Source organism: Colias philodice, chromosome 23 (genome assembly GCF_061535455.1).
Source record: "Colias philodice isolate Cphi_HAF_F1 chromosome 23, ilColPhil1 Martin Lab GWU primary, whole genome shotgun sequence".
Classification (NCBI taxonomy): Eukaryota; Metazoa; Arthropoda; class Insecta; order Lepidoptera; family Pieridae; genus Colias; species Colias philodice.
Window position 1 is genome coordinate 8,503,766 of NC_143108.1, and position 24,067 is coordinate 8,527,832.

Here is a 24,067-nt window from a genome sequence, read left to right on the forward strand (position 1 = left end):
CAACACTCGCCTCGAAAACACCTCCGCTGTACAAGCAATAGCAGCTGTATATCATACCTTATGTATTCTATGACTATGATCTATAAAATGGTAATAAATATTGTTATCCGATTCGAGAGAATAGAATAATCTCAATCTTAACGTAATCTAAACAAATTATGTACTTTACGACAGCACGGTGGAGATTTTTTTCTAATCAGATCAAAAATTGTATTTGTACCTAGTAAGTGGCGCTATACAATTTAGAACAATGCTTTGCCTTTCAGCATACAAAATTATTATAGTTATATGAGTGGTCACAAAGAAAATTTATCGATAAAAAATTGATTTACATATGACACAATTACCCACTTATATAGAAAACAAGATAAACTGATAGTTCAAATAGCTAATGAACGAAAACAAAAAAATGCTATTATAGCGCCTTCTTAGTATTCTTAGCTTAGCCTTCTCGAAATAGGCCGTCCCGTAACTTTTGCTTAAGAGTGACCAATCCCAAGCTGTTTAAACATGAAATTTTTTTTTGTTCAGTCTTATAACATTGTAATAATCCCTTTATATTCACAAAATCATATATTGTGTGTATTCGCTTAAATAAATTCAGAATTTTAAACTTTAAAAAAAATAAGAGAGAGATAATACACTCAATAAATCGATTTCCAAATAATAAAATGTGTCTACGTCTGTCTTTCACATTGATAGAGTTTTTTTGAAATTTTATAAAATGATAGAGTTTTTAGATATTTTATTAAAACAAGATGTTTGTAGATGTATAATAAATTCCCAGTAATAGCTTGATTAGCGCAGAGCGCATACTATATTACTTGCTCTGTGGCAGAGCGCGTCTCACGGCTCCCGTATGTTTACGCGCGAGCGGAGACGACACCTAGCGGCGCACTTACCGACGTACACCCGAACTTTGTGACTCTACTTACCATTAGCTTTTATGTTATCGCTTGTGACTTGTGAGTATCCTGTGTAGTGTGTATGATGTCTCGATTCACTTGTCTTTCTATTTACCATATTTTCTTCTTTTATTTTTAAAACACTAGCACTATAAGTACCAAAACATACAATTCATAGGAAACGTTTTTAATTTCAAATGATCTTATTTTATTACAAGCGGTTGCTCCCGTGGTCAAAAGCAAGTATTTCTATATTTCATGATATATTCTGCGAATTTTCTATTCATTCAAATCCCGGTGGTTTTCCCGCAAATGAGTAACAAATATACCTACATACGGAAAACATACAGACATACATACATCGTCACAAACTTTCACGTTTATATTACTAGTAGGTATAAGGTAAGTTAAGACTAACTAGGTAACCCACGCAATTTTGTCACCACTTAAAAAATGATGAATTGAATATTTCATCGCCTAACGTTTTAGACATAGCCAAATAGCATTACCGCTGCTTGAAAAGAACTATATTATTTCATTCACGAACTTGTAAATTAATTTAAATAATTTTCACCAACAACATTCCAGTAAAAACTAGTTTGAGTACTTCGATATATTGTATAATTTGTATTACATAAACAACTAACATGACTCCCTGGAGTGGTGAAAGAGAGGGGATTGCAACAACTCTCGATTTTTTCCCCTTGTCCCCATGATTTTTGTACGGCGTTGCAAAATAATGAATTAAAAGCAGTATAGAAATAGTATGACACGGATGCCGTACATGGTCAAATGACCAAATTTACCCCCGGTAACTCTCGGAAATTAAATAAAAATTCCGACTTTGTGGACCACCATTTTTGTACGGCACTGAGCGGTTTCTTATTATTTTTAATGGATCTATCGATGGTTAAGAATGCCGTACAAAAATATATGACCAAAATTTACCGAGTCTACCTGTACTTTTGAATTCTCATCTGCACTCAGTTGGACAGCTTACAAGTGACGGCATAGTGATGAATCGTATTATTTTAGGCTCTTCTATCGTTCTAGATATGTCCCCTGGTGGTTCAATTGACCCATTTTTTTTTCCTATGCCGGCTTGTAGTCTATGATGATTATGGCCATCCGCCCATATATAATACTAGATTTCCGCCCGCGGCTTCGCCCGCGTTTTCAAAGGAAACCCGCATAGTTCCCGTTCCCGTGGGATTTCCGCGATAAAACCTACCCTATGTGTTAATCTAAGTTACCTTCTATATGTGTGCTAAATTTCATTGTAATCGGTTCAGTAGTATTTGCGTGAAAGAGTAAGTAACACACACACACACACACATCCTCACAAACTTTTGCATTTATAATATCAGTAGGATTAAAACTTCTTTTTACATTATCTCTCTGATTAAATTTTTTAGTTTATCTATCAAATTAAATACTTAATTAAATAAATAATAATATTACCTTCACAATCGCCTAACAACGGTTTAGAGCAATCTTCCGTATTCTCTCCCATCTCACGGAACCGTTGTATTAAGTTCTCTTCTGAATTATTTCTGAGAAACACGAAATATAAGGTTATTTATTATGCATTCCATGTTTAAATATAAATTTATAGTCGAATCGTTTCTATCGCCTAATACGTAGGTATTTTATCATAATTTATCTATAATATTATTTTTTACTAGCGGTCCGCCCCGGCTTCGCCCGTGGTACATATTTACGTTTTCTCTACATAAAAACCATCCTCGTACTTCAAGGAATATAATAAAAAAAGAATTATCGAAATCGGATCAGCCGTTCTCGAGTTATGCGCTTACCAACACATTCTGCGATTCATTTTTATATATAAGAAGATTGACTTATCGAAATTTTTCTGACTTATAGAAATTTTCCCCACAAAGAGAAATTTTCCTGACGTATATAAATTCTCCTGTCTTATCGAAATTTTCCCGACTTATGGATTTTTCCTGACGTATAGAATTTTCCTAGCTTATAAAAATTTTCCCGACGCATAGAAATTTTCCTGACGTATAGAAATTTTCTAGGCTTATATAAATTTTGGTAGCTTAAAGAAATTTTCCCGACGTATAGAAATTTTCCTGACGTATAGAAATTTTCCGGACTTTTGACAATTTTCTTGTCTTTTATAAATATTGCTGGCTTATAATTTATCTATAATACTATTATTTATTGACTTATCGAAATTTTCCCGACAAAGAGAAATTTTCCTGACGTATAGAAATTTTCCTGGCTTATAGAAATTTTGCTAGCTTTAAGAAATTTTCCCGAGAGAAATTTTCCTGACGTATAGAAATTTTCCGGACTTACGGAAATTTTCTTGTCTTAAATTTTCCTTTCTTATGGAAATTTTCCTGGCGTATAGAAATTTTCCTGGCTTATAAACATTTTCCTGACTTATTAAAATTTTCCGTATCTATGTAAATTTTCCTGACGTATAGAAATTTTCCTGGCTTATGGAAATTTTGCTGGCTTTTAGAAATTTTCTCGACGCATATAAATTTTCCTGACGTATAGAAATTATCCTGGCTTATAGTAATTTTGCTGGCTTATAGAAATGTTCCCAACGTATAGAAATTTTCCTGGCTTATAAACATTTCCTGACTTGACAAATTTTCTTTATGTATATGTTATGGACCAGGTGATTAATGCGGGCATTATTTATAATGCACGAGCATTATGAATAATGTCTAGCTTTATTGGGCTAAGTGATTAATTACTATCTTAACTTCATTATTTATCACATTGCACGGTCATTATTATAATGCTACATGACAATTGGGCAATTTGATAATAAAGCTTGAAAAGTTGTCGCAAAGCCAAAAAGTTGTGTACCTCAAAATGCCATCACAGTGGCAGTTGTTCTAATAATTAATATTTGTTAGAAGAACACACACAACACAGTGTTCTAATATTTGAGAACCATCAAATCAAAAAATTTTATCCTTGTTACCTCTGTTAGCTACCGCAATCGAGAGTTTCGTACAGGAAATTATTGATCGTCTCATCAAAATAAAGCTACTCACGGAAAATTAGCTTGATAGTAATCACTTGCAAAAATGGGCGAGGGATCCTGAACTATAAGTCATTTCTATAAAACAAAGGTACGTTGTGAAATTTTTGTTTTAAATTTAATCATATTTTATGTTATATTTTTAATATGACTTTCCTTAAGTTTTAAATGCAAAAACTAGTGGATTTTTAAGGTAGAAGTCCTTGGTAATTAATCCAAATAATGAGCCTGATTGTTTAAGTGGTTTAATATTTAGTTTATTTTAAGTTAAATGACAATAACAATAAAACAAATTGTAATTATATATGTTTGTCTCTCTGCCCAAAAGGTGATGGGCAATATGTATAATGCCCGGTCAATTTGATTATTTGAATAATTATTATCAAATTGCACTCTCATATTGGGCATTTTTCATAATGACCGTGCATTATGTATACTGCCCAATTTATCACTTGGTCCATAACATATATAATTTTGCGGCAAAGAGAAATTTTCCTTTCTTATGGAAATTTTCCAGCTTATAGAAATTTTCCTTGTTTATAGAAATTTTCCTGGCGTATAGAAATTTTCCTTTCTTATGGAAATTTTCCCGACTTATGGATTTTTCCTGGCGTATAGAAATTTCCCTGGCTTATAAACATTTTCCTGACTTATACAAATTTTCCTTTATATATCATTTTGCGGCAAATATAAATTTTCTTCACGAAGAAATTTTCCTTTCTTTTGGAAATTTTCCAGCTTATAGAAATTTTTCCGACTTATGGCAATTTTTCCTGACTTATAGAATTTTTCCTGACGTATAGAAATTGTAAAAAACATGAGTTTTTCTGATAAATTTGGAAAATGTGATTGTTAGTCTATTGTAAAATAAAATCTATAATTGCAAAAAATAACGGAAATATGAATTGTGACCACTGCTGATTTTGTGTTGTATTAGATAATAGATTACTAGATAAAAATTTTCCTAATAGATAAAGTCCAAACATTATCGCTTTAATTCATTATTTATGAATTAAAAGCAATGCTTTTAAAATACTCTACTTGCCAAATACTTTGATTATTATAGTAATAAATAATATTATCATCATCATCATTTTTATTGAAAACAATATTCATAATATATTTTTCTTTGCCCGCGGATTCCCCTGATGTTAAATTCGCATTTGTATGAGTCGTTTCAGCGCTGTCAAAAGTTACCCATGGCCATGTCACATTAAAATGAATAAACACACTTTCGCATTTATAATATTACTAGAGGTCCGCCCCGGCTTCGCCCATGGTACATATTTCGCAATAAAAGGTAGCCTATGTCCTTTCTCGGGTATCAAAATATCTCCATACCACATTTCATGCAAATTGGTTCAGTAGTTTAGGCGTGTTTGAGTAACAGACAGACAGAGTTACTTTCGCATTTATAATATTAGTATGGATTTTTATAGCCAATGTTTGTGTACATCATTATACCTCTACATTCGAGATAATACTAGTTAATGACTTAATACTTATTCGAAAACCGCGTCCCTCACTATTAATAATCTGTATCGAGAAAATAAAATCAATTAAGACCTATTTAATAAATATACGAAATTCAAATATTAAAAAATATATTATTTTATCAACACCAACTCGACAAATAATTCCTTTTGATTTGGTATACTTTCGAGGAATTGTATACATATTTCTTAATTTTTGCAACATACAAATAAAATTCGAAACTTTGATTCAGTTATTCGATAACTTTATCTACTATTTACTTACTATTTAGTACTACAATAAGTGCTTGTTATGCTGGCAACCCAAAATACAGCCTTCAAATGGTTTTCAATGACACATTTGAGTAAAAGTGAAAGTACATTAGCTGTGATTGGCTGTTTTACACTTTATATCTTAAGTAGCCAATAGCGAACAAAGCCTTCACTGCGTTAAGCTGCCAATTCATAACTGAGAATCTGCTCGTTCGAAATGACATGTCAAGTTGTGAAGTAACCGGAAGTAAACGCGTTTCTAAACAATAAACTTTTACAAATGATTTAAAGTGATTTTAATGTTCAATAAAAAATATTTTTGTACATTAGTGTCGCATTATTATGTATAGAATATGTTTTATTTTTCTCGTGTTCATTGCGCAAGGTAAATAAGTTATTTCAAAAGTGTATGTTACTTTCTCTTTTTTAATATTGGTACAACGTGAACTAAATAATACTTTTTATAATATAAAATTTCAGATTGTTCATCCCAAGATGAAGATGAAGGTCCGTATAAAGGCAAACACATAGGAAAACTTAATTCTTATCACCACCAGGTAAATAACATCTTATTAGATTCTTATTTTGACCAAGGTCTGCATGTATTTAAAAACTTAAAAAGTTTAACCGCCGCTCACAAAAGATTTCAACGCGCTATGCTCTGCATTATTTTAAAAAACACAACTACAAATAAATTTTAGGAATTGATTTTAAATATGCCAACTTACAATAAATGACCTTAAAAAGAGAAACTGGTTTCCTCAGTTTTAAGGAAACACAAAGATACAATATCTCAATAATATTATCAATTCTATCGTTGAATACTTAAGATATTAATTCTTAAAATTAAAATCAATCGAATCTCTCCATATTACATACATAATAATATATACCTTATATTTACTTTCATTTAATATGAGTATTGAGTACATAGTGTAAATAGCAACTTCACTTTGTTATGATTCAGAGTTTGCTCTTTTAAAATTTCTTATTTATGTCCACATAGGTTGCATCATTACATTATTTTAAAAATATGTTTCTATTGATATATACAATAATAATTGAATGCTTTGTGTTTCTTATTATTTAAAATTACAATTAATTAATAGATTAATAAAACTGCAGCCATGTCATTTGTGATTCCAAGAAATATTAAATGAAGAAATTAGCTAATTAATTATTAAGAACAATTTTCAACTTTTTAGCATAATAATGAGAATTAAGATTAAGAATTTATTTGTGAATTCTAACTTTTTGTACAATCTAGCAGCAATAACACATAGTTCTTAGTTGGGATAGATCACATTCCAAATGAAATAAGATTCCAACAATAAAATAAAGTAAATTTTTTTGCAATTATTCTCTTGTTTGGTATACAAAATTCAAATAATTGCAATATATTGATATTCATTGAATGTTCCTTGCAGGTGTCTGGTGAAGTGTATGCAGTGGACGACTGGACGCTGCTGCTGGTAGACTTCAACTATGATGGAACGGGAGATGACACTTTCTTCTGGGCTGGGGATTCAGGTCGACCGGGGCCACTCGGCTTCATTGTGCCTGATCAGCATGGCAAGTGAGTGTGTTTCCAGTTTATTTAATTGTTTTATGAATTCATAACATTTACCTGTCACCAAAGAATAAAGAATCTATTTTAATACAATATTTTTTGTTTCTCTGCATTATTTATTAAGTAATTATTTGTATTGACATTCCATGTTAAATCAAAATCACCTTTCAAATTCAAAATATTTTGAAATGTATGCACCCGACTTTATTTCATAATGTATATAGGTAAAATAAGCATAAACTACAGCAGTATGAACAAGCGTGCGTGGTATATTTGCAGGACGAACATCCTGGAGCGGTACAACAACGAGGAGATCCGGCTGAAGCTGCCGGACGGCAAGCGCGTGTCGCGCATCACGTGGTTCGCGGTGTACGACCTGGCGTCGCAGAGCGCGTTCGGCGACGTGTACGTGCCCGAGGAGTTCGCCGCGCCCGCGCCGCGCGCGCTCACGCCGCTCACGCCCACCCCGGCGGCGCAGGCCCGCGTGTCCAGCAAGCCCGTAGTCGTCGAGGACGCCTCCACCATCCTGTATGTTTATGTCTCTCTAACCCTAGCTTACATTTATTATTTTATATACAAACTTCTCAGAAAAAGACTGCATTTTTATATCCCAGCATCCCAGAGTTCCATTTCCAAGCGGGGACGGACGAAGTGTACTTCTGGATGGGCGTCGGGCCGCAGCCCTCCGCGCGCGGCACCATCATGCCCGACGAGGATGGATAGTGAGTATTGAAATATTGCACAAATTTAAAAAATCTTTTGAAACTTTGCATTTTTTATTACTTTAAAAATCCAATCACAGGTACTTCAATTTTTTTTCCACTACTAATATATACAATTTTCTTAACTGTACGCCATCCTGTAACACTGTGTATTGTATTAAGTAAGGCGCGTGTGGTTGCAGCCTGGAGCCGCTGCGCACGTACTTTGGCGCGGACGTGCGGCTGCGGCTGGCGGGCGGGCGCACGGTGTTCGACATCGACTGGGTGGCGCTGTGGGAGCCGCGCGCCGGCGCCGCGCTGGCGGCCGTGCTGCTGCCCGACGCGCTCAGCGTGCCGCCCGCGGCGCAGCGCCTGCACCCGCACCGGTCGGTCGCCACGGACACACGTAGTGTATAGCTATAATAGCTATAATATAAATAATTATGAATTGCAGGTCCCAATTGCCACACTGCAAGCAGCTGCATCGCGACTTACAGGTGTCGTGGGAGGTGTTCGGTAACCAGATCACTATCCAGCTCGCCGGCATGGTAAAATACTAATTTACTTATTAAAATATTGCAATTCAATTTCCGATATTTCCCTATTACATGTCTTTACTTAATAATATTTAAACGACTCCTTGTTATATTTTTTACTACTTGTATTACAAAAAGTGACATAACAGTCTCTTACCTACAACCTTAAATAATTCAATTATGACACACCCAACAGTTAGCAAATCCCGAGGTAAAATACGGCTACGTGAATTATTATCTTTAAGCGTACTATTAGCCTCATTTTAATTAAAATAACAAAGATATAGCGAGGGTCCCGAGCTAGCCCCTCGCGGCACCCCCTGTGACCGTAAACTCGAACAGATCGGCGCCAACGAGTACATGGCGTTCGGCATCTCGGGGTCGGACAGCCGCTCGCAGATGGCGGGCGCGGACGTGGCGCTGGCCAGCTTCGACGCGGCGCTGCAGCGCGGCGACGCGCCCGACTACAACATCACCGACCTGGCGCCCGTATGTCGCTCCGCATTGCCGAGCCTACTCTTTAATAATTCTAACTTATTATTGTAGATATCGATTACGATTTTTTTCTGGCTGCTTCTGCATTTTCACGAACTTTTAAATCTATTAACTTTTTACGCTTTTTACGGCAATTTTACAAACTTCAAATCAGAGTAATGTTAAATTGTATTAAATGTTTGGCATGTTTACTTCCTCGTATGATAACGAATCACCATCATTAGATAGTATGAGTATGTGCTATAGTGTCGGTCCGGTGTAGCGTGTGTGTGTGCGCAGTGCGTGCAGGTGCTGGGGCGGTGGCGCGGCGTGTGCCGGGACGCGCGGCTCGGCGGCAGCGACGCCAACCAGGTGTTCAGCGCCTCGCGCGACGACGGGCTCACCGTCGTGTCCTTCCGCCGGCAGCTGCAGCCCTGTCAGTGAAAAAAAAAACAAAAAAATATCATCGTAAAAAACAATAGCAGAATAACAGTTAATAATTTTTTTTTGCGTCTAGAATTGTGTTTTCTGTACCAATTTTTTTTATACATATTTATTACATAGGATAGCCAACAATTGTTAACACTAATTATAAAAATACAAAGAGAATATCTAGTGCAACAATTAATTATAGGCTAATCACACGCCATTAAAAAAAACGGTTATGAACATAAAAAATAACACATAGCTACACAAAATGACGTTTGACAATTTTCAAGTAAATATAATATAATAAATAATAATAATTATTATTATGATTGTACGGTTTACGTATTACATCGAATGTGGACTGTATTTAGGTCGCGTTATAAGCTGCTAATAATGCTATGATATTATGGGACAACTGGGAACACTTTAATTATCGCTAATAATTATATATAATTCACGCGGATTCGAGCGGATAGATTAGCACTCGGGCGCTGCTATGGAAGAACTGCGCTTTCCGGCCGGCTCGGCCGTCGCACGATAATAATGCTGAGGCAGCTTGACCTCATTTACGTTATTGCTCAATAATTGTCATTAATGTAATGTAACTATGGATAATAAGTAATTTAAAATAAAATATTTGTTCGTTGCTCGAACAATGATTTTACAAATTTAAAATATATTTTAGATAGAAGTATTAAAACAATGTGTGTACAAAGTGCGTATTCGTGTGCAGCGGAGGAGATGGACCGTGAGTGGCGCACGGACCGCGCGATGTTCGTGGTGTGGGCCGTGGGCCCGCTGGACCACGTGCGCGAGCCCGCCTTCCACCGCCTGTGGCCGCGCGCCGACGTGCAGCTCGTGCTCGCCTCCAGCGCGGACTCCGACTGCGTGCCCTTCTCCATGTGAGCGCCGCGCCGACACAATATTGCTTATATTCATACTGATAATAAAGAGATCTCGTACACGTTATCAATAAATACTAATAACGACAATTGATATAATTATACAATATAGTATATAAAATAGGGGTGCATCCGATACCGATACCGATACCGATATATCGGCGATACTTCGGGTTAGCCGATATATCGGTATCGACGATATTTTTATGACCGATTCAACGATACTTTTTAATTTAAAAATGTAGTGTAAACGAGCGTGTTGTCCCGTCTATTCCGTTGCAAACGAGGCATGAACTATGCTCGGGGAAACCACGCGCTTGTGAGTAGGGCATGCACCCGGGTTTACCCGGTTTCGAAAAACCCGGGTAAACCCGGGTTTTTTGATAATCTTGAGAACCGGGTCTGAATAATATGAAACCCGGTTCTCCCGGTTACGACCAAAATATTAAAATATAAAGTATTATTTATATTTTGCTGCAATAATGCAATAATGCTAAAATAATTTAACAAATTTATTCTATCTGGCAACGTCAGACTCACGTGCATCGCGAATTTTCGTGCCACGCCTCAAGCGTGGCTCTGATTGGTTATCTAACCTTAGATGCTATAGGTTTCCTAGTTAGTTGTATTACCAAAAAAATTGGTTGTCTGTAAGTCGGTTTACTGACGATAGTTGAACGTGACAACGTCCGATTGTGCTTCTTTGTCGCTCGTTCCGCGCTCTCGCTTGCACTTCAAGCCTACACGGAACGCCTCAGAGCGAGGTAACGCCGCATGAGTCATGTTTTTTCGTGCGTGCAGCCGGCGCTATCGAATTATAAGACGTTGTCACGTCAAAAAAAAAATTTTGGCTTCAAAAATGACAAAAATTAGGCTACAGAAATATTTTTATTAGATTTGTAGTGAATTTGAAAAGCTGTTTCACAAAATGATCCAGTCATGTTTTTGTTTTTGGTATCAAGCTGAAATTTATATCGAATACTCAAGTCTACGGTCCCTTGATGCTGTGAAAAAGTCAAACTCACAAGCCAACGCATCAAAAGATACAGCCGTAAATGCTGAAAATTTTCGCAAATATCGACATTTACATGGAACTCAAAACCTACAGGGTACTTCTCATGAACACAGAGCCTTGAAATTTGGTAAAAGTAACGTCTTATAACACAGATAAAGGAAAAATTGCTAGAAACATAAATTTTTAAGTTACAACATTATATAAAAAATAGGTTTGTTCATAATTTAAACTTTAAAATGCAAGAAAAGGTATACAAAGTATCCTATACTACTAATATTATAAATGCGAAAGTTTGTGAGGCTGTATATGTGTGTGTTTTTTACTCTATCACACAAATACTACTGAACCGATTACAATGAAATTTAGCACACAGAAGGTAACTTGGATTAACACATAGGATTGGTTTTATCCAATGATATTATATGTTTTATCCCGGAAATCCCAAGAGAACAGGAACTATGCGGGTTTTTCTTTGCGGGCAAAGCTGAAAGCTAGTAAATTATATGAAACAAAAGTTATTATTGTGTTTAGTTGCCATATTTCTTGGTTCTCCTAAGTCCTATCCCCTATTCGTTTTATTCACATTTAGAATAGATGGCTACAAAATGCATAGAGCATTTTATTTATAAATTTTTCACACCTAAGCCTATAAACTCAGTACTTGCTATCAGCCCAGGTCGGATCGCGTTGGCAAATGATGTTAATTTCAAGTTTTGACGGGAGATAATGTGGCGGGAGGTAAAGTGACGGGAGGTAAAGTGACGTAAGTTAAAGTGACGGAAGTTAAAGTAACGGGAGCTAAAGTGACGGGAGTGAAAGTGGCGGGAGTTAAAGTTAAAGTGAAAGTTAGTTAAAATTATTTCGATTTAGGGAATAGATACTTAGGGAAACTTTAAATGTAGTTTAAAATAACGCATGACAAAAGTGACGGGAGGTAGTGACGGAAGTTAAAGTGTCGGGAGTTAATGTGGCGGGAGGTAAAGTGACGCAAGTTAAAGTGACGGGAGGTAAAGTTAAAGTGAAAGCTAAAGTCAAAATTATTTCGATTTAGGGAATAAATAGACACTTAAAGATAATAAAGGGAAACTTTAAATGTAGTCTAAAATAACGAATAACAAAAGTGACGGGAGGTAAAGTGACGCGAGTTAAAGTTAAAGTGAAAGCTAAAGTCAAAATTATTTCGATTTAGGGAATAAATAGACACTTAAAGATAATAAAGGGAAACTTTAAATGTAGTTTAAAATAACGAATGACAAAAGTGACGGGAGGTAAAGTGACGCGAGTTAAAGTTAAAGTGAAAGCTAAAGTCAAAATTATTTCGATTGAGGGAATAAATAGACACTTAAAGATAATAAAGGGAAACTTTAAATGTAGTTTAAAATAACGAATGACAAAAGTGACGGGAGGTAAAGTGACGCGAATTAAAGTTAAAGTGAAAGTTAAAGTCAAAATTATTTCGATTTAGGGAATAGATACTTATAGATAATAAAGGGAAACTTTAAATGTAGTTTAAAATAACGAATGACAAAAGTGACGGGAGGTAAAGTGACGGGATTTAATGTGGCGGGAGGTAAAGTGACGGAAGCTAAAGTGACGGAAGGTAAAGTGACACAAGTTAAAGTGACGGGAGGTAAAGTGACGCGAGTTAGTGACGCAAGTTGAAGTGACGGGAGTTAAAGTTAAAGTGAAAGTTAGTCAAAATTATTTCGATTTAGGGAATAGAAACTTATAGATAATAAAGGGAAACTAAATGTAGTATAAAATAACGAATGACTAAAGTGACGGGAGGTAAAGTGGCGGAAGCTAAAGTGACGGAAGTTAAAGTGACGCGAGTGAAAGTGGCGGGAGTTAAAGTGACGCAAGTTAAAGTGACGAGTTGTGAGTGTGTTGTTGAGTTGTCCCAATATATCGAGAGATGCAGATCCATTCGTTTTCTGGCGCAATGCCAATGACGTTTTATGATATACGTATTAATGACGAAGCTAAAGTGACGGGAGGTAAAGTGACGCAAGTTAAAGTGACGGGAGGTAAAGTGACGCGAGTTAAAGTGGCGGGAGTTAAAGTGACGCAAGTTTAAGTGACGAGTTGTGAGTGTGTTGTTGAGTTGTCCCAATATATCGAGAGATGCAGATCCATTCGTTTTCTGGCGCAATGCCAATGACGTTTTATGATATACGTATTAATGACGAAGCTAAAGTGACGGGAGGTAAAGTGACGCAAGTTAAAGTGACGGGAGGTAAAGTGACGCGAGTTAAAGTGACGGGAGTTAAAGTTAAAGTGAAAGTTAGTCAAAATTATTTCCATTTAGGGAATAGAAACTTATAGATAATAAAGGGAAACTTTAAATATAGTTTAAAATAACGAATGACAAAAGTGACGGGAGGTAAAGTGACGGGAATTAATGTGGCGGGAGGTAAAGTGACGGAAGCTAAAGTGACGGAAGTTAAAGTGACGCGAGTGAAAGTGGCGGGAGTTAAAGTGACGCAAGTTAAAGTGACGGTAGGTAAAGTGACGCGAGTTAAAGTGACGGGAGGTAAAGTGACGAGTTGTGAGTGTGTTGTTGAGTTGTCCCAATATATCGAGAGATGCAGATCCATTCGTTTTCTGGCGCAATGACGTTTTATACCCAAACTTGAAAAAAATTGCGCAAAAGTACTTTAGTTTTCTAATGAGTTCTGTTGCATCTGAGAGACTATTTTCCAGATATTCAAACAGACTTGCGAAATCGCCTTTCTCTGCAAAACTTAAGATTACTTTGTTTTTTAAACAAAAATCCTATCAATTTTAATTTTAATTACTAAAATTTTTAATTGCCTTATTATTAACCTATGTCTCTACTTTTTATATTAATAAAAGAAAAATCTGACTTGTGATTTATTTATCATACCTTCATTTTTTAATTCACATTAAGCGTATCGGTATCGGTATCGCCGATATTTTTATAAGAGTATCGGTATAGGTATCGTATCGGTGAAAAGGCGTATCGATGCATCCCTAATATAAAATAATGTGTACCACTGTGCCACTACCATCACTCATATTGTTGCCGCAGGTCGAGCGAGAAGCCGGCGGCGGGCTGGGAGCGCGCGGCGCTGTTCGACCCGGCGCTGCGCGTGTTCGACGTGCGGCTCGGGCCGGCGGGCGGCGCGCGCGGCCTGGCGGCCCGCCGGCCCGCCGCGCCCGCCGACGCGCTGTACGTGAACGGGCAGCTGGCGCCCGACCTGCAGCTGCGGCGCGGCCTCACGTACACGTTCCGCGTGCGCGCGGGCGCCGACCCGCACTCGGCCACGCTGTACCACCCGCTGCTGCTGACCAGCGAGCCGCACGGCGGGCTGGAGCGGCTGGCGGACGGCGAGCAGCGGCCGGCGCGCGTGCTGGCCGGCGTGCGGCACACGCGCCGCGGCCGCCTGGCGCCCGCCGCCGCCGGCCCGCTGTGCCGCGGGGAGTACGACCTCGGTGAGCTCTCTGCTGACAGAAATGGATATATTCACGTTCAATAAATAAGTAAAAAAGATTGGCAAATTATTCTGTTATAAAAAACAACCTAACCGATGATAAGCCGCATGCCAAATAATATAATTATTAACTCGATCTAATAAAATAATTTTAAAAGAGTCGAATCATTCATAATGATCGCTTTTTTAAAAACGTCATTGCCATTGACACGTGTAATGTGTATGCATGTGCACCTTGCAGGCGCGGACCGGCGGCGCGACGCGTGGGAGTCGTTCCGCGCGTTCAACCGCTCGCTGCGCTGGGCCTGCGCGGGCTCTGCGCCGGCCGAGCTCACCGTCACGCCCAACTCCACCTGGCCCGACCTCGTCTACTACCACTCCTTCATGCACTTCGGTAGCCTACGCTGTTTAAGCCTGTTTTCTAGTTAACTGGAATATCAAATACTAGCTATGCTCCGCGGTTTTAACCGCAGTACTCCGCTCCCGTTGGTCTCGGCGATATGATATATAGCCTATAGCCTTCCTCGATATCTATCACCGAAAGACAAATCGGACCAAGTTCCCGAGATTAGCGCGTTCAAACAAACAAACTCTTCAGCTCTATAATATTAAAGTACAGAGATAACAAAGATATGTATATTATAAAATAATGCAAAAAAGATAAAATAAAATAGATTTCTATTTTTTAATACGTCGCTCGAGTTCGACTCCCGCACTGAGACAAGTTTTCTTTGTAATGTGTGAATGCAGTTTTTGTCGACTCTGACCATTCCCTAACATAGTTCCTAAGGAATCATCCTCGTATTTCACTATCCCATACTACATAATATCTTAACCAGTTATAATATATATCTTATATATAAAATTCTCGTGTCACAATGTTAGTCTGCATACTCCTCCGAAACGGGTGGACCGATTCTCATGAAATTTTCTGTGCATATCGGGTAAGTCTGAGAATCGGCCAACATCTATTTTTCATATGTACCACGGGCGAAGCCGGGGCGGGCCGCTAGTCTTATATATAAAATTCTCGTGTCACAATGTTAGTCTGCATACTCCTCCGAAACGGGTGGACCGATTCTCATGAAATTTTCTGTGCATATCGGGTAAGTCTGAGAATCGGCCAACATCTATTTTTCATATGTACCACGGGCGAAGCCGGGGCGGACCGCTAGTTATATATAAAATTCTCGTGTCACAATGTTAGTCTGCATACTCCTCCGAAACGGGTGGACCGATTCTCATGAAATTTTCTGTGCATATCGGGTAAGTCTGAGAATCGGCCAACATCTATTTTTCATATGTACCACGGGTGAAGCCGGGGCGGACCGCTAGTATATTATAATATGATTTCATAAGTGAATATTTTGTACGTTGCAGACATGGGCGGGCGCATCTTCGTAGTGGACCGGCACCGCCGCAACATCGCGCGCTCGCACGCACACACGCACGCGCACGCACGCACGCACACACTCGCGCTCTCCTTGGCGCTCGCGCTTGTGTGCGTGCGCTCAGCTCAGTGAATACATATACATATCAATTGTGAACACTCTAGTACGGGGGTCGGCTGCGGACTGACTGACAAAAATAAAAATAACGACTGATATTGAAACCCAATAAAAAAAGCTCCACTCTTACGCTATATTGCGACTCGCAGGGAAAGTCAGCCGATGCTCGATTTTATGCTTACCATTTTTGACGATTGTATTACCTACAAAGTGATAGATTTATTTTAATATTTGATTTGATAGGTTATTATAATATAATTTTATCGATCAATTTGTAAAAAATGTGCCTTATAAACGCGTGCTACCCCTTGTTGGTCTGTGCATAGATTTATTTTAATATTGATCTAGTTATATTGTCTACTTCAACATCACTGCCAATCATGTAACTTTATTATTGCGAAAAATTGTGTGCTTGTAATTTGATACATTTCTGTAAGAAAGATGAGATCTCCGTCTAACGTTTTTATATTTTGTATTTTTATATTTATTAAAAATAAAACGATGTATACAACATTAAATATTTATTTTATTTTGTCACTTCCCACAGTAAACCCTACATATATAAATATAAATATAATACTACATATATAAATATAATATAATATAAATATTATAAATCCGAAGTTTGTGAATTACATACATATTTTCAGGAAAATTTCTCTACCGCAAAATTATATAGATAAGGAAAATTTGTATAAGTCAGGAAAATGTTTATAAGCCAGGAAAAATTTTAATGAGAAAGGAAAATTTAAGACAGGAAAATTTCTATAAGCCAGGAAAATTTCTATACGTCAAGAAAATTTCTATGCGCCGGGAAAATTTCTATAAGCCAACAAAATTTCTATACGTCAGGAAAATTTCTATACGTCAGGAAAATTTCTATACATCAGGAAAATTTATATAGATATGGAAAATTTGTATGTCAGGAGAATTTTTATAAGCCAGGAAAATTTGTATAAGTCAGGAAAATGTTTGTAAGCCAGGAAAATTTCTATACGCCAGGAAAATTTCCATATGAAAGGAAAATTTAAGACAGGAAAATTTCCATAAGTCTGGAAAATTTCTATACGTCAGGAAAAATTCTATAAGCCAGGAAAATTTCTATACGTGAGGAAAAATTCTATAAGCCAGGAAAATTTCTATACGTGTTCATGACAGATCATTAGATTGTATAAAGTTACATTAGTTCGTTAAGTTAATCATAGGTGGCGGTAATTTATTTTAAGCGTTTTTAAATCTCGCTATAGTTATTTTTTTGTAAGAACATAATATTAATTTCAGTCCAACATTTTTCAGTGGTAATAAAGATCAATCTGAGTACAAGGCTGGTTTCATTTAGACGAACCCCTACAGTACCATTTTAATACCGCGAATCGGGAGTGCAGTGAAGGTGTCCCACAGGGATTACCTTCTCGAACATTGGTCCTTCGAGCCGGATCATACGGTCAATCGTACTAGAAAGGGGCAGTGGATCGCTGTCGAAAGTACGCGCGAGTGCAAAAGAAGACAGCAAGAACACCAGGCGGAGAAGACCAGTCAAGGGCAGCCGGGGCAGCGTGGAGCAGCCAGGGCGGCGTGGAGCAGCCAGGGCGGCGTGGAGCAGCCAGGCGGCGTGAAGCAGCAAGAACAACTTGGAGCAGCCAGGGCGGCGTGGAGCAGCCAGGCGGCGTGAAGCAGCAAGAACAACTTGGAGCAGCCAGGGCGGCGTGGAGCAGCCAGGCGGCGTGGAGCAGCAAGGATAACTTGGAGCAGCCAGGGCGGCGTGGAGCAGCAAGGACAACTTGAAGCAGCCAGGCGGCGTGGAGCAGCAAGGACAAATTGAAGCATCAGTGGTAAGCATAAGGTGGCGTAAAGCAGCCATGGAAGGTTCCATAAATACCTTAAAAAGTTTGCAAAATGTAATAGGGAAAAGCTTAGTCAATTTTAAAAAAAGTCCCAAGGAGAGAGTAACTCGAGAATACGTCGAAGCGAGATTGGAGCTCTTGGAAAAGGATTGGGGGAAGTTTTCCGACATTAACACGAAATTATTCGAAAATTTTGATTTTGACACCATCGAACAAAAAATAAGAGATATTTACGATAACACCGAAGACGTTTATATTACATATAAAACTTTATTGAGGGCAGCATTGGGTGGCTTTAGGGAAAACTATCAGGATAATCATAGACCGAACTCCTCCGATCCACCAGTCAAGTTGCCCAAAATTAGTATACCAGTCTTCTCGGGTAAGTATTCGGAGTGGACAACCTTTTCAGACTTATTCCAATCGTTAGTTCACAAAAATAAATCATTGGACAATGTCCAAAAACTCCACTACTTAAAGGGTCACTTGACTGGTGAAGCGGAGCAGTTGATTAGGCAAACGCCCATCACCGATGCAAATTATGAGCCATGTTGGCAGCTGTTGCTGCAAAGATATAGTAACAGGAAGTATCTGTGCAATTGCATCCTGCAGAGACTGTTTAGTCAAAAACGTATGAATGTGGAATCGGCTGCATTATTAAAAGAATTACTAGACACTACTTGTGATTGTTTAAATGCTCTCAAAAATTTAGACATAGATGTAAGCACCTGGGATGTTATTATTATACATATTGTTACATTTAAATTAGATACAGAAACGCGAAAGCAATGGGAATTAAATATATCTAGTAATAATTCTAAAAATGAATTGCCATCTTTTGAACAATTTAAGTCGTTTATTGAGAACCGTTTTCGTGCGTTAGAGTGTGTAGAACCAAAAAGGTCACCTGGGTATCAGTCGAATAGTACAGCGGCGCATAAACCACGAGCGTTGATCGCGTCGACTCCAAATTTAAGTTGTGAGTTTTGCACAGAATCGCATAAGCTCTGTTTTTGTAAAAAGTTTGCTAAACAAACTTTGGAAAACAGACGCGATTTTGTAGCTAAAAATAAAATCTGTTTTAATTGTCTGGGTAGTAATCACATAGTCTATGAATGTAAGAAGCCTACTTCATGTAGACTCTGTCAAAAGCGGCATCATTCTTTGCTTCATCCTTCAGGAGAGGCTGAGCATAAAGGTCAACCCACCTTAAAGAAGCATGATCATGGAAGTACTAATGCGCCTATTAGTACTGATCCAATAGTTTCATGTTTTTCTTCAGGCGAGGTTTCTAAACCAAGACAGGTTTTATTAGCCACAGCGCTAATAAAAGCCGAGTCCAAAATGGGTCACTACCTAACGGTACGTGCGTTACTTGACCAAGGGTCACAGGCTTGTTTCATTACAGAGGCCACAGTTCAACTTTTGAGACTGAAGAAGATCCCAATTAAGGGCTCTGTTTCAGGTCTAGGTCATAGTTCAACCATGATAAAATACATGGTACATTTAACGATTCAATCCCGGTTAAATTCTGAATTTAGCCTAAGGTTGAATGCATATGTATTAAAAAATATTACTGCCTACTTACCAGAGAAGGATCTTAGTACAAGTTCCTTCGACTGGTTAAGTTTAAGCGATAGTAAACTGGCAGATCCTGAGTTCAACACTCCCAATAAAATAGATGTTCTATTGGGTGCTGACGTATACGGTAGTATCATCCTGGAAGGTATACTGAAAAATTCTTCGGGGGCTCTAGTGGCCCAGAACACTACCTTCGGCTGGGTACTATCGGGAGCTATCGAATCTGAAAATAATAGATCAAATAATATTAGAGCAATGCATTTACATATTCAAAATGAAGATGATGAAATTTTGAAAAAGTTTTGGGAAATAGAAGAAAAATATAGTACAAAAAAGTTATACTTACCGGAAGAAACAAAGTGTGAAGAGTTCTATACAAAAACCACTACAAGAGATGCTAGTGGTAGATATATAGTTAAGTTACCGTTTCGTGACGAGGATCCTCCTTGTACGGCTGGTAACTCACGTGCAATAGCTGAAAAAAGATTTAAAGCATTAGAAAGAAGATTAGAAAAGGACAAGGATTTGAAAGAAAAATACACAGAAGTTATTAATGAATACTTACGGTTAGGACACATGAGGCAGGTTAAGGACAACGATAATAAAAAGAATGAAGCAGTATACTTACCTCACCACGCGGTCGTAAGAAACGACAAAAGTACAACCAAGGTACGTGTGGTTTTCAACGCATCTGAAAAAAATAGCAATGGAATATCTTTGAATGATACGTTAATGATCGGACCCACGTTACAAGCAGACCTCAGACACACAATTTTAAGATGGAGATTACATCCTATTGGATTAGTCGCGGACATTATTAAGATGTACCGTCAAGTCCTTATATCAGAAGATGATGCGATGTTTCAGCGGATCCTTTGGCGCGAGAGTCCTGATAAGAATATTGAAGATTATGAACTTATAACGGTTACCTTTGGAACAGCATCTGCACCATATCAAGCAGTTAGAACGCTACATCAAGTTGCTTATGACGAAGGAGCAAACTACCCCGTCGCCTCAGATAAAATTCTAAATTGTTTTTATATGGATGATTTAATGACAGGGTCAGAAAGTGTTGAAGAAGGAATTAGAATTTACAAGGAAATGAAAGAATTATTAGGAAAGGGTGGATTCGTGTTACAAAAATGGAATAGTAATAATAAGGAAATATTGGAAAGGATCAGGTCAATTGAAGGGAATGAAAATATAGAACAACAACTACACACGGGAATCATAAATAATGAAGAAAAGGAAAATTTTAATATTAAGCTTGACAGTACAATAAAAATCTTAGGACTTACCTGGAACCGCAGCGAAGATAACTTCCAGTACTCGGTGAATATCTCGATGTCGACGACTGCACCTGAAACTAAAAGGTCAATTATTTCGGAAATAGCTCGTTTGTTCGATCCACTAGGCTGGTTAGCTCCTAGTGTGGTCATTGCCAAGGTTTTTATACAAAAGTTGTGGGTAGCAGGAGTAGGATGGGACGATAAGGTGAATGCAGAAATGATGGAGGAATGGAATGCTTACCGTAGTCTGTTGTCTCAACTTACCAGAATTCGGATTCCTCGATGGCTGGGAACAAGGTTGAACGATCGACTGGAGCTTCATGGTTTCAGCGATGCATCTAAAAGTGCTTATGCGGCGGTAATCTACCTTCGCATAATCGATGCCGAAGGTGGAGTAACGGTTTCGTTGCTGGTTGCCAGAACGCGAGTAGCACCCGTCAAACAGATTAGCATTCCTCGTTTGGAATTGTGCGGTGCGCTTCTGGTATCTAGGTTGCTTGCAGAAGCAGCAGATGTACTTAACATTTCTAAGATCAATATAACGGCTTGGACTGATTCCACGGTTGTATTGGCATGGTTGAATAGCCATCCAAGCAGATGGAAACCGTTCATAGCAAATAGGACATCAGAGATTTTAACCATCATGAAACCCAATCAATGGTATCATGTTTTATCTAAGGACAATCCAGCAGATTGTGCCTCAAGAGGCGTCTTACCAAATTTGCTTATGGATAATCAGATATGGTTTTCAGGACCGTCGTTTCTCAAGCAGAAATGTATTGAGTACAATAGGCCAAAGGAAATGAGCACAGATTTAGAACAAAGTGTCAAGACATTTACTGTTGCTGTAAAAGAAGAAAGAGATATTACAATGTTAGAACGATTTTCATCTTTACAGAGATTAATACGGGTTATTGCCTATTGTCGAAGATTTTTAAGGATATAGCGCAGAAGATCAAATAAAGAGAAATATTTACAAAGTTTTGAATTGGAGGAGGCATTAGAATGTTGCATAAAGATGACTCAAAGGGATATATTTAAAGAAGAATATTTACAGTTACAGAACAAGGGTGATATACTAAATAAGAATACATTAAAAGCACTATGTCCTTACCTTGACGATAAGGGTATAATCAGAATACGTGGCAGAATTGAAATGTCACAACTAAGTAATGAAACCAAACATCCAATTATTTTACCTAAAAGTAGTCATTTAACTCACCTAATTATAGCAAACGCTCACATAAAGACGTTGCACGGAGGGTCTCAATTGATGATTAATTATTTGAGAACAGCCTATTGGATTATAGGGGTTAGAACTTTAGTTAAACAACACGTTAGGAGTTGCGTTAAGTGTATTCGATTAAGAGCTAGCACTCAGTCTCCATTAATGGGTTCACTTCCAACAGTTCGTTGTACACCAGCTAGACCATTTTTGCATAGCGGTGTGGATTATGCTGGTCCGATAAACATAAGGACAACCAAAGGCCGAGGACACCACTCATACAAGGGCTACATATGTTTATTCGTATGTATGGCAACTCGTGCCGTTCACTTAGAGGTCGTAAGTGACATGAGCACACCAGCATTTCTAGCTGCTTTTCGACGTTTCGTTTCCAGACGAGGTCACTGTGCCAAGATTTGGAGCGACAACGGTACTACCTTTGTAGGAGCATCCCGTGAGCTCCAGTCAGCTCTTTCATTGGTGGGTGAACAGTTGGAAGCGAATGGTACCGAGTGGCATTTCATTCCTCCGCACAGCCCTAACTTTGGCGGACTTTGGGAAGCGGGAGTGAAATCCACGAAGTTTCACCTCAAGCGAGTCATAGGAGAAACCACCCTCACTTACGAGGAGATGAGTACTCTTCTTGCTCAGGTAGAAGCTTGCTTAAATTCTAGGCCAATCACAGTCGATACATCAGACCCTAATGAGCCTGCACCTCTAACGCCGGGTCATTTTTTAATCGGTGGTCCTTTGTTAGGTATACCCGATGTATATAATTACTTAGATTCTAACGTGAGTTCGTTGAGTAGATGGCAACTTATTCAAAGAATGTTTCAGTCATTTTGGGATCGCTGGTCAAAGGAATATCTGTCGAATGTAATGATAAGGTATAAATGGAAGTCCAAAACCAGCGAGCCTAATATAGGAGATATTGTCCTCATAAAGGAAGATGATCTTCCGCCGATGCGGTGGATCATGGGTAAAATCATAGACAAACATCCAGGTCACGATAAAGTTACTAGAGTTGTCAGTATCTTAGTTAAAAAAAGTATTATTAAAAGACCTGTTAACAAATTGTGTATTTTATTAAGGAAAGAATAATTGTTATATTATATTGTATTTTTGAAGATGTTTAAAGTGTACTTGTATAAGTTAAGTTATGTTATAGAAAGTGATATTGTTGCGTAGATAAAATGTTTGCGAGTAAAATGTAAGAAGATAAATTTAAGTTCATATACAATGTAAGTTTCAGTTTGTATAATTATATTTAAAGATGTCCCCTCAAGGTGGGCGGATTTTGTTTGTAAGGACATTTCCTCAATAAATGTCCTTGGTGGGCGGTATGTTCATGACAGATCATTAGATTGTATAAAGTTACATTAGTTCGTTAAGTTAATCATAGGTGGCGGTAATTTATTTTAAGCGTTTTTAAATCTCGCTATAGTTATTTTTTTGTAAGAACATAATATTAATTTCAGTCCAACATTTTTCAGTGGTAATAAAGATCAATCTGAGTACAAGGCTGGTTTCATTTAGACGAACCCCTACAGTACCATTTTAATACCGCGAATCGGGAGTGCAGTAGACATGCGCAAAACAGTACGTCAAATAGTAATGCAACATCACGCATCTCTTCCACGGAAGTGATATTACTCCGTAACATCACACATTACCCGGTCGATTATTAATGAAATAAATAAATATTAAATAAATAAATATTATAGGACATTATTACACAAATCGACCTAGTCCCACAGTAAGCTCAATTAAGGCTTGTGTTGTGGGTACTAGGCGACGATAAATATAATATTTAATAAATACATATATAGATAATAACACCCAGACCCAAGAACAAAT

At 37.8% G+C, this 24,067-nt stretch overlaps 2 protein-coding genes across 2 annotated transcripts; both read left to right on the top strand.

The window, feature by feature from the left end:
- The first annotated feature begins 5,861 nt into the window (after positions 1-5,861).
- Positions 5,862-16,789, top strand: knk (cytochrome and DOMON domain-containing protein knickkopf). The gene is made up of 13 exons (XM_089709990.1): positions 5,862-6,066; positions 6,162-6,238; positions 7,109-7,257; positions 7,531-7,779; positions 7,866-7,973; positions 8,156-8,338; positions 8,407-8,500; positions 8,831-8,977; positions 9,263-9,398; positions 10,125-10,293; positions 14,361-14,764; positions 15,005-15,157; positions 16,144-16,789. The coding sequence occupies exons 1-13, from the start codon at positions 6,024-6,026 to the stop codon at positions 16,284-16,286; spliced, it is 2,055 nt and encodes a 684-aa protein (XP_089566116.1). The 5' UTR covers positions 5,862-6,023; the 3' UTR covers positions 16,287-16,789.
- A 1,341-nt stretch (positions 16,790-18,130) lies between these two features.
- Positions 18,131-23,746, top strand: LOC149478187 (uncharacterized). The gene is made up of 4 exons (XM_089709674.1): positions 18,131-19,094; positions 19,398-21,858; positions 22,606-22,962; positions 23,689-23,746. Exons 1-4 carry the CDS (start codon positions 18,131-18,133, stop codon positions 23,744-23,746), a joined length of 3,840 nt encoding a protein of 1,279 aa, XP_089565800.1.
- The last annotated feature ends 321 nt before the right edge of the window (positions 23,747-24,067 follow it).